The sequence below is a fragment of the Theobroma umbraticum genome, unplaced genomic scaffold (assembly GCF_002168275.2).
Source record: "Theobroma umbraticum cultivar Fairchild unplaced genomic scaffold, ASM216827v3 scaffold_86.0, whole genome shotgun sequence".
Classification (NCBI taxonomy): Eukaryota; Viridiplantae; Streptophyta; class Magnoliopsida; order Malvales; family Malvaceae; genus Theobroma; species Theobroma umbraticum.
The window spans coordinates 5,793,657-5,804,206 of record NW_018397263.1 but is presented as its reverse complement, the minus strand read 5'-3'; the positions used below and the strand labels follow the sequence as shown (position 1 = coordinate 5,804,206).

At 32.8% G+C, this 10,550-nt stretch overlaps 1 protein-coding gene across 1 annotated transcript; it reads right to left on the bottom strand.

Moving 5' to 3' along the window:
* Window positions 1–913: 913 nt before the first annotated feature.
* LOC110420252 (Ribosomal protein S8e family protein) lies at window positions 914–3,534 on the bottom strand. The gene is given in 10 exon segments (XM_021433497.2): window positions 914–1,253; window positions 1,353–1,388; window positions 1,390–1,404; window positions 1,485–1,720; window positions 1,891–1,948; window positions 2,072–2,140; window positions 2,219–2,327; window positions 3,024–3,091; window positions 3,205–3,324; window positions 3,436–3,534. Coding segments are annotated over 10 exon segments (732 nt in total). The 5' UTR covers window positions 3,439–3,534; the 3' UTR covers window positions 914–1,235.
* Window positions 3,535–10,550: the final 7,016 nt, after the last annotated feature.

Genomic DNA, 10,550 nt, shown 5'->3' with positions numbered 1-10,550 from the left:
CCAAATGATTTAGTGGTCCATCGGGCAAAATATTTGCTCGAAAATGGATTTGGCTGCTATAATGTTTTCAAGAACAACTGTGAGGACTTTGCGATCTACTGCAAGACTGGGCTGCTTGTTCTAGATCAAGCAACCATCGGGCAAAGTGGTCAAGCAATATCGATTATAGGTGGGCCTCTTGCAGCTGTGTTGTCAACTCCACTACGTCTTGTTACTACAAACATTTATGGGATGGCAGCTACAGCAGTTGGGGTTTATTGTGCAAGTCGATATGCTGCTGATATTGGCATGAGGAGGGATGCAGTGAAGGTTTCAGTTGAGGATCTGACGAGAAGACTGGCAACAGGCTTGCTTCAGGTGATTGAACCCCAAGTTTCGGCAGCCCCTGCCCAATAGTATCTCGTACTGGTTACTAAGAGTTTCATTGTGGTGTTGTTTCTCCCTAATCTGGTCAATTATACGTCCAGGTCCTTCAAATTTGTTGTAAAATGTATTTGTAACTAATGTTGTTTTGCGGATATGCAGATCTGCCATTTATTATCCAAGAACTATATGCTCCAAAAACTTGTTTACTCATGTCTTTGATAGGAGCGGCAACCATTTGTGTGTGAAACCACACTGACTGTTCTCTCAACATTCTCTTTGAGAACTTCTGGCTTCAAGTCTATATATTTATTACACAAGTAAAAGAACTCCTGTAGCCACGAGGTCATAGAGAAAAAGCATTGAAGAAAGAAAAAGAGAGAAAAAAACCGGTAGAAAGAGACCCGTGTGCAACGCTCTGGCCATGGTCTAATATACCTAATAGGAGTCCTTAAATCCATTATCGCATCTTTTATTGGATAACCATGTTACTCTTCAACTTTGTACACAATCATAATATGCTATCACCAACATGGCAAGAACATGGTCATAAGCAAAACTCAATGAAATGGCATAACTTATATAACCCAGATTTATGCATAACAAAAACAAAATTTTAGTTCTTAATCTAAGATACATCCGATACTGAAAAGGAAATTAAAAAAAAAGGAAGAAAAGGTAAGGTGAGGTTAGCAGACTTATAATGTTCCACAAAGAGGAACATAAAATGTTCCACAGAACAATGATGTGACACGAACCAAACTGGTTAGCACTCTTGATGTTTCGTTGAATGATCAATTTGCAATGTCTTCAGTTAACCTCTTACACAAGCAAAACCGCATTTATACAACCATCATTTTCTGGGTTATTTGTCACTTGAGCATATTTTCCTGCATTTACCAACAACAAATAGGAATAAGCATTAAAGCATAAAGCCAAACCAGAATACCGCTTGCTCATGCAGAATCAAATGAAAGGCGGATCGTTACCCCAAACAACTTTCCCAGCTGGTGTGACCAGACCCAATTCACTGACATTCACCTGAATTCAACATAAAACAAATGAGTATCAACACAAGCAAACAGAAGTCATGCTGAATACTATTGAAGGAAAAACAATACCTCAATAATAGTTCCTTTGGTCATAACACCAAGAGAGGTATACATTGGACCATTGGGATTTTTCTTCACCCCAATGATGTCAAGATTGAAGGTGCACTTTAGTTCAGGATGTGTAACATGAGCTTTAGTAAATCGCAATCCTGAAGGACGGATGAAACGCTCATACTTGGGAGGTTTCCTTGTAAAACCAGGTCCTACAAAAGTGCACTTTGTAACCATCCTCTTCCATTGCTTCGCTGCAAGAGAAAAAACAACTAGAAATAAGAAAAAAAAAGCACGTATCCTCTTAACTTGGGCAACCAAACTCCAGATAGAAAAGATAGTGTTCTTCAATTAGAATGGTGCATATTGAAAAAGAATAAGCTAATTATATATATATATATATATATATATTCTATATACTTACTTTTTCTTTTACCAGATCTGAGCACCTTAAACATCTCATCTTCTGCGACAGGCCTGACCTAAAGGACAAAAGTTTCAAGTCAAACAACTGAAGTTAACAGAAAATTAAGTATCGATACAGAAAAAAGTTGAGAAAGCACATACTAAGCTATAGCAAACAGAAAAGTTTGACATATTATTACCTTCGGAATAGGGACCTCCCATTTTCCAGCTTTCTCTTTCCTCTTTTGCTTTATGGTGTTGCTTAGAACCTAAACATAGCATAATTTAATATCTATTAATGACATAAATATAGTATAAATCTGCACCAACCTCATCTATCAGCATACCTTTGCACGTGTTGTATTTTCACGATCCATAAGATAAGCAGGAATAGCTCCATCTTGCACTTGGTCATCAACCTTGCGCCTATTTGATGATTCCTCATGCATAGCCAATCTATTGACATGACGCAAAAACATTTCCTAGTCATTACATAATTAACAAAGAAAAGAACAGCAATGATGAAGCAATATCCTCTCCTCGAAACAAGCCATAAACCCAAAGCAAAAGCTTTAAGGTGCTCAACATCTCAAAACAAGAAACTCAAGTCTCAAAGGGAAGCTTCTGACTCCAAAATCCCTCCATGTAAGCAAGACCTCCTAAATGATAGGTATTTTTGCTACTTCATTTTACATGTTTGAATTAGTACTAGAAGAAATTTTCCCAACTAACATCAAAAGGGAAGCATTTAATACCATTTGATCTCTTGTCTAATATCACCATTGGCACACATTTGTCTAATATCACCACAGACACACATTGACCACCATGTACCAATTCAGTACCAACTAAGTTTTTCAACAACATAAGAATCAGAAACAGCCACATAACTTACCATGATTAAGTGGCATGATTAAGGCATTGCTTCAGTGAAAGACAATACAAGCATTATGGGCATTATCATAATGAAGCTAACTAATATATTCATTTGTGCTTTCATTTGAAATTTGCAGAATCTAACTGTCAGCAAATAAAACACTATTAAAAGATAACAATTTTTTAACATCACCCTTTTTAAGTTTTATTAGATCTTAATTGAAGTAAAATAATTACTAATAAAAACAAATAATAATGGAAAAAGAAAACACTCACGTTTTTTTCATGAGGGCCTTCTCAGCATAATTTTTCTTGGCAATCATCTTACCCTTAATACCAAGGGCCTATTACACGAATTTAACAAAAATAAATAAATTAGCTCAAAAAATCCCACCAAAAAAAAAAAGAAGCAGCAAAATTACCAAAAAAAAATAAAGGGTAAAACAAAATTAAAGACCTTTTGAGCCTTAGCGGAACGCTCGTGAACTTGACGGGCTTCCTTCTTGCGCTTCCTCTCGAAGAAGTCAAGGCGATAGCCATGCCTCTTCCTGTGTAGCTCTATGTAATCTCCTTGCGGCTGAACAGAAAAATTAAATAAGAAAATTAGCAACAGATATAAAATCAACCATTGAAAGTAGAAAACAGAAGTTTTTCAAACGCAATGAGAGAGAATTCGAAATGAACCGACCATGGCGACGACGCTTTGATCTTTTGCTTTGGGGAAGAAAGATAGAAAGAGAGAGCCAAGTAAAGCCTTAGGGTTTAACAATTTTGTGGACAAAAACAAATCGTGTATTCCTCTGGGCCCGTTTGGCGAAGATAGGTTTAAAAAAGAGGGTCGGTGCTTGTTTGGGTTAGAACAAAGAAGCCTGGGCTGTCTATATTTTAAGGCTAGAACTTGGGCTCAATGTAAGAACACATGCTGGCCTAATGCTCTACCATTCAGAGCCCAAATTCAAATTAACTAAAATAGTAAAATGCATTTAGCTAAAGCTTCTTATATAATTTTTTTTATCAAAATAGTAAAATATATTTGGAATATTTGAATTTAGATCAAATACTTCATTACTGAAACTATCAAATAAACTAGCTATTTTATTACCTAAGATTTAAGCATTATATAAGCTTTGACTAATCAGCAAGTAAAATTAAGTAAAACTAATTCATTTCATGTTACATAAACTTAAATTTTTCAAGAAATTTTAAATAGGTTGGGTATCTGTTATTTTTTAAATACCTAACTCGAACCCTGCAATAAATACTTGATTATATTTTCAAATTGTTATCCGAACTCTTACCCTAATATACTAGATACTACCTATTAAATATTCTATTAATATAATTTTAAACTAATTTTTATGTATATTATTAATAAAAATAAAATTAATAATTTAAAATTAGTTCATAAAAAATAAAATTAAAGTTTAAAATTATATTTAGAATAATTTATAAATTTTAGTAAGTTTTATATTAATACTTAAAAAACGTTATTTATAATAAGTTCAAATAGTAGGTACTTTAATACTACTACTTGAACTCGTAATAATTTTACTATCCAAATCTTACTTGAACTTACTATATATAGGGGTAAGCATTCGATTAAAACAGTTAATTCAATTAAGGAATACTATTAACCAACTTAATCGGCCTTCTTAAAATAATTAATCGAACCAAATCAACTTTAGTCAGTTAAATTGATTTTAATTGATTTAATAGAAATTTTTTAATTTTTCTGCTTTTTAATTTATTTAATAATATATTAATAATGTACTTTATGTTCCCACATATTACATTATTACTTATAATTTTACTAATATACTAATTTAGCATATGTTAACAAATTAATTAGTATATTAATAAGTATACTATATAGTATACTTGTTATATTATATATTGATTAATTAATGTATTAATGAGTATACTATGTATATTTTCTTAAGATATATATTATATAATGTATAACTGTAAACAGTGTATAATGTATTAATATTTACTACATATAATTAATATATAATTATATAGTATATATGCATGTTGTACTAGTATATATTATATATAGGTATAATTATATACTAATACTCTGTATAGTGTATTAATATATTATTATATATAGTTAATATGTAGGTATATAGTATTTAAGTATACTAACAAGTCATATGATATATATACTGTATAATATTATATTGTTATATATAATAATATAATAACATTAGCTCATTAAGTCATTAAGATATCAACATATAATATATTAATAAGTTATTATATTTAATTACTAATATAAGTTATATTACTATATAATACAAATATTAATATAAATTACTTTAGTAATATAAGTTATATTACTACAGTATACTAATATTAATTATTTAATTAAACTTACTATATTAATATAAGTTATACTATATTACTATAGTTTATTGATAACTTATAAAAAGTAAGTTGCTACAGTCTATAGTTTATAGCATATAGACTATATATTGTATATTAATAAATATGCTATATAGAGTATAATATATCAATAACTTAAATATGAAAATAAGTTAATAAATAAGTTACATCAATATATTAATATATTAATAACTTAAATTTAGGATATAGTTTTTATTATATTTTTGCATTATATTTAATTTTAAATAATGTTTTGTATGATTATATTTATCTGCAATAATATTAATGTCTAAATAAAGTGTGTTTTGATTTTTATTCTTTGATGCTTGATGATTAAATATAAGTCATTTATTTATACATAAGCATAGAATAAATGTGAAAGTGAATACATGTAAGAAAAGCTCTCTTGATGATTAAATTTAGCCTTTTATTCATATATATATATATATATAATCTGTATGAATGCATACATGTATTGAAAGCGTTTAAATATACTAATTTTAAAATTAGTTAATTCAGTTAATCAATTTTAAAAAATTTGAATTGAACCGAATTGACTTAACCAACTTAATTGAACTTTTTAACTGATTTAACTGAATCAATCAAATAAATCAAACCAAATTAATCAAATATATCGATAAATTCGATTTTGATCGAATTTTGTTTATTCCTAATTATATGATATCTTAATCTTACTTAATTGAGTGAGATAATATAGAATATTCAATTATAAGGTACCAATTGGCTATATCTAATTCCAAACATTTCAAATTTCATTAATTTTTTTTCCAACTATGTAGCCACACACATATGCCTCATGCAATCCAGAGAATTGAATTTTGTAAAGAGCAACCTGTATGGGCAGGCCTAAGGACCATTGGGCCACAAGCCACTACCTTAAACCACAGTCATTGAAATCATGCACTATCCTTCATCTGACAATATCCACATGCTAAAGCATTTTTTAGCAGCCTGTCCCAGCATCTTGTCAACCATGCTTCCCCCTGGACTGCTCTTAACTAGCAAGGCTACGCCTACGTATACTCTCAACAATGTTAAATCCAGTTGGCAAACTTATCTCCTCTATGAATGGAGCAGACTCTTGCTAGGGCTGTGCAACTAGTAAATGGACAGCAGCAGCTGGGTGGCAATATATCAGAATCATTCTTTCTTAGCCTATCTTTTCTTTCCTCCTCATCAGCTTCATTGTCTTTGGTTTTAAAAAACAGTGGAGACACAAAGGGGAATTTTTTTTTCTACTTTTGGCTTAGACTTTAGAATAAGTTTCACTTATCTGTACATATCAAGGAATTGCAGCACATTAACAACAAAGTATGTACATATCTGTACATACAGGAGACCATCAATCTAGTAATTTCCATTAAAGAAGAAATTAACAAAAATGTTATGATTTTTACTAGTTTGTGCTTGATGATGACAGGGGCATGAATCTTTTCATTTTTCCACAACTGGAATCTTTTGATAGTAACGTTACACACACCATGGCAAGCACATTAAATCCGTTCCCGGAGTAAATGTTGTTTGGAATCAGTTTGAAGATAAAATTCAATTCGCATGGCAAGGAAAAGGCATCAGATCAGGTCCATGGACCCCACTCCATTTTTGGACAAATTTTCTAGATCTACACAGTAATTTGGGAAGGGAAATGATAAGGCTGTATTGGTGGATGGGGCCTTAGGGTAAACTAAAAACAGGGACATGTTTTTCCCTCATCTATGGGTAAAATATCCTTGCTTTTCAAAGTAGTGCTTATAATACAATGATTTAAAAACCTCCGTGACCAACAGACAGGTTGAGTGAACAAAATCTATGTCGGTTAAATCTTGGTTTGGCAAGCAGAAGGAAAAGGAAAACTTTCATCATGTTCCAAGTCTAATTTCAACTGAGATTTTTTCTTCTTCAATTATTTACTAATTAATTGTGCTCCATCATACTGTGATCTTTGACAAAGTTTTTGTTCAATGATTCTTCCTTGAGGGGTGTTTTCATTACAACTTTAAACTGAGCAGCTCCTTCTTGGGCAATTTCTCAAGCTGCGTATATTGATGAAGCTTTTGGGCTTTCATTCTTTTTTTCCCTAATCTTAATTACCCTTTTGACTCTTTGTTCCTTAAAGAGCGTATTTCGCATTTGATCCAATTGAAGTTACGGGGGCTTTTTCCAACCCTGTTTGCCTTCATATTTTGTCACGAATCAAACACAGGTATAGGGTTGGGTTTCGGGGAGAGAAAAAAACGAATGTGGAGAAGACCATTTCTTGTGTTTTTTCCACTTTCACAACAGCATTGTCCCCTAAGAATGAGAGGGAAGAAAAACAGTCTCTGATTAGTCAAATCTCCTATTAAATTTATATGCCTGTAACATTCATAGAGAAAAGGAATTATACTTTGATAGGAGTCTATTTCAATTTTGATATTTTTGAAGAGGTTCTCACATCATTTAAAATTTCGATTAACTCAAATATCAAAATTACAAATTTATAATTTTAACTTAAATGACATTTTTATAAGTGGAAGAAAATTTTCATTTATTATTTATTACTATGAGATTAGTGATATTTCTATCATTTTCATTAACTAAATTTAAAGGAAAAAAAAAAAAAAAGGGGGCGGCACATTGAACACCGACCCAATTTGCAAGTTGGTAAGCAACAAACTTAGATTTTATATTTAGCTTAGTGTATATTATTATAATCATAAGATCAACATCAATTTAGGATTCCGATAATAAAGCAAATCTGAAGACTGATACATGAAGATATAATAATAAAATAAAGAGAAAGCCGAAATTAAGTGAAGGGAGGGCCTCAAACTTTTTGACGCTTTGGAAAGCACTCTCTCCCACTCCAAACAGACAAAAAGCTTAGCATATGATGTGGGACCCCATGTTTGTCTGTGCTTCGTGGCTCAATCAAAAGCTTCCTTTGCACCGCCACCACTTACCAGAATTAAATAATCATCCAGCTTATAATATTTTATTTTTCTTACCCTTAAAATAATAAAGGTAGGAAAGAAAGAAAGAAAGAAAATAATACAGGGTGGAATGATGGATATATGTATGTGTCCCACCTTTGTTGGTAGATTTGTGGAAACCTTATAATTGGTCCAATAAGCCAAAACTATACATATACAACTGCAAAAGCTAAAAAAGCATTTTTCTTCGAAAAATTGTTTTTTTAGTCTTCAAAAATAAAATGTTTTTAGAAATAAACATTGAGATAATTTTAACTATTTTTAACCATCATAGTAGATTTTGAGATAAAAATACCCTTAATAAGACATATTCGTTGAGACACACCATCAAATATGTAAAAAATAAAAAAATAAATAGATAAATATGTAAATCATTTACGAACTTCTAATTTTGTGGAAAACATCTATTTTTTTTTTTAGCTAAGCTTGTGCGAAGCAAAATAATGTTGCATGAGAAGGTTTTTCAAATATTTTGGACATGACATTCAGATAATACGAGAAGATGGATATTAAACACAATCGAGGAACCGATCCTGATGAATCGAAAGCTTCGAGAATGATATGCAACTAGAAATCCGTGATACAGTGGTGAATCAGAAGGAGAAAGATGTGAATCCAATGCACGAAATCGTCATGCTACAACAGGGCATATGTGAGACGGTTGTGGCACGACAGGTTTAGAGTTTGTGACACGACTTGGAGGGAATATGTGAGTTGACATTGTGATAATATGTGACACGGCAGAGAATATAGCATGAAACGGCATGGTGGGAATGTGTGACAGGGCTGTGACACAACAGGGTTCAGAGTTTGTGACACGACATGGAAGGAATCTGTGACACTCTAGAGTTCAGAGTTTGTGACACGGTATGGAAGGAATCTGTGACACGTCAGAGTTCAGAGTTTGACACGCCATGGAGGGAATTTGTGACATGTCAGTGTTCAGAGTTTGTGACACGGCATGGAGGGAATCTGTGACATGGCATGGAGGGAATCTGTGACACGTCAATGTTCAAAGTTTGTGACATGCCATGGAGGGAATCTGTGAGATGCCATGGTTTAGAGTTTGTGACATGCCACGGAAGGAATCTGTGACATGCGAGTGTTCAGAGTTTGACATGCCATGGAGGAAATTTGTGACACACCAGGGTTCAGAGTTTGACATGCCAGCATTTAGGATTTGTGACATGGCAGCCTTCAAGGTTATGACACGCCAGGTGTGTGTTAGACGGCATGGGTTGAAAATGTGACACAACATGGTTCAAAAACGGAAGAAAAAAAAAACAGGCAAAAAAACAAGGAAACCTATTCGACTTCCATTGAATGAATATTATAAGGCCATCTCATTTTAAATTAAATATTTTTCAAAAATTGCAAATGTCTGTGTGAAGGGTTCTTAGAGAGTTTGATTCATTCTTCATTTCCAAAGGTACCAGAGAGCAGGACTTCGTTCTTTGCAAGCTTAACAAGACGAGAGCAATAATGTCTGTTATCAGTGAAGAGGTCAGTCAGTCTGAAATTAAAACTTTCTTCTATTCTTGACTTTTTTGTTGGGTTTGTTTGATATGTTCGTGTTATTGCCTCTTTGGAATTGTTATGTTTATATTAGTTTAAGAGGAAATTATGTTTGGTTTAGTTTAAGATGATTTTTGAAATGTTATTGCCTGAGTTAAACTATTTTCTTCCTAGTTTTATGGTCTTATGGTCGTATCAAAGCTTTGAAGGAGTTTCGCGTTTGCATATCGTATAACACGAAATACAACATTTGATATGACGTGTAATGGGTTGGCTGATTTAGGGGTTTTTATCATGTCACGACATTGGTAGGGCAATTCATGTAACGAGTCAGTCGTTACACTAGTAGGCGTGTCACGACATGGTTGGCGTGTTACAACATTTGACTTGTTATGCATGGCGTGTCACGACATTTGACTTAATATGCATGGCGTGTAACAACATTTTACTTGTTATGCATGGTGTGTGACCATGTTTTAATTGTTTTGCATGGCATGTGACCACCTTTTACTTGTTATGCATGGCGTGTGACAACATTTTACTTGTTATGCATGGCGTGTGACTACATTTTACTTGTTATGCATAGCATGCGACCATATTTTACTCGTTATGCATGGCGTGTAACCACATTTATGCATGGCATGTGACCACATTTTACTTGTTATGCATGGTGTGTAACCACATTTGTGCCATGTTTTACAGATGCAGTTCAAACAGTATAAGGATTTTGATAGTAGCCTTATTGTGCCAAGGGAGAAGTGGCGTTCAATGTCTCTATTAACACCCATTGTAAGTGGTCGCAACTGCATTACATCAACAAGACTCTCCACGAGAAAAGGGAGTATGATGCAGTGAAGCGAACGTGCTTCGAAATGCTGCTGGACATATATCTGTAAGGCTACTTTTG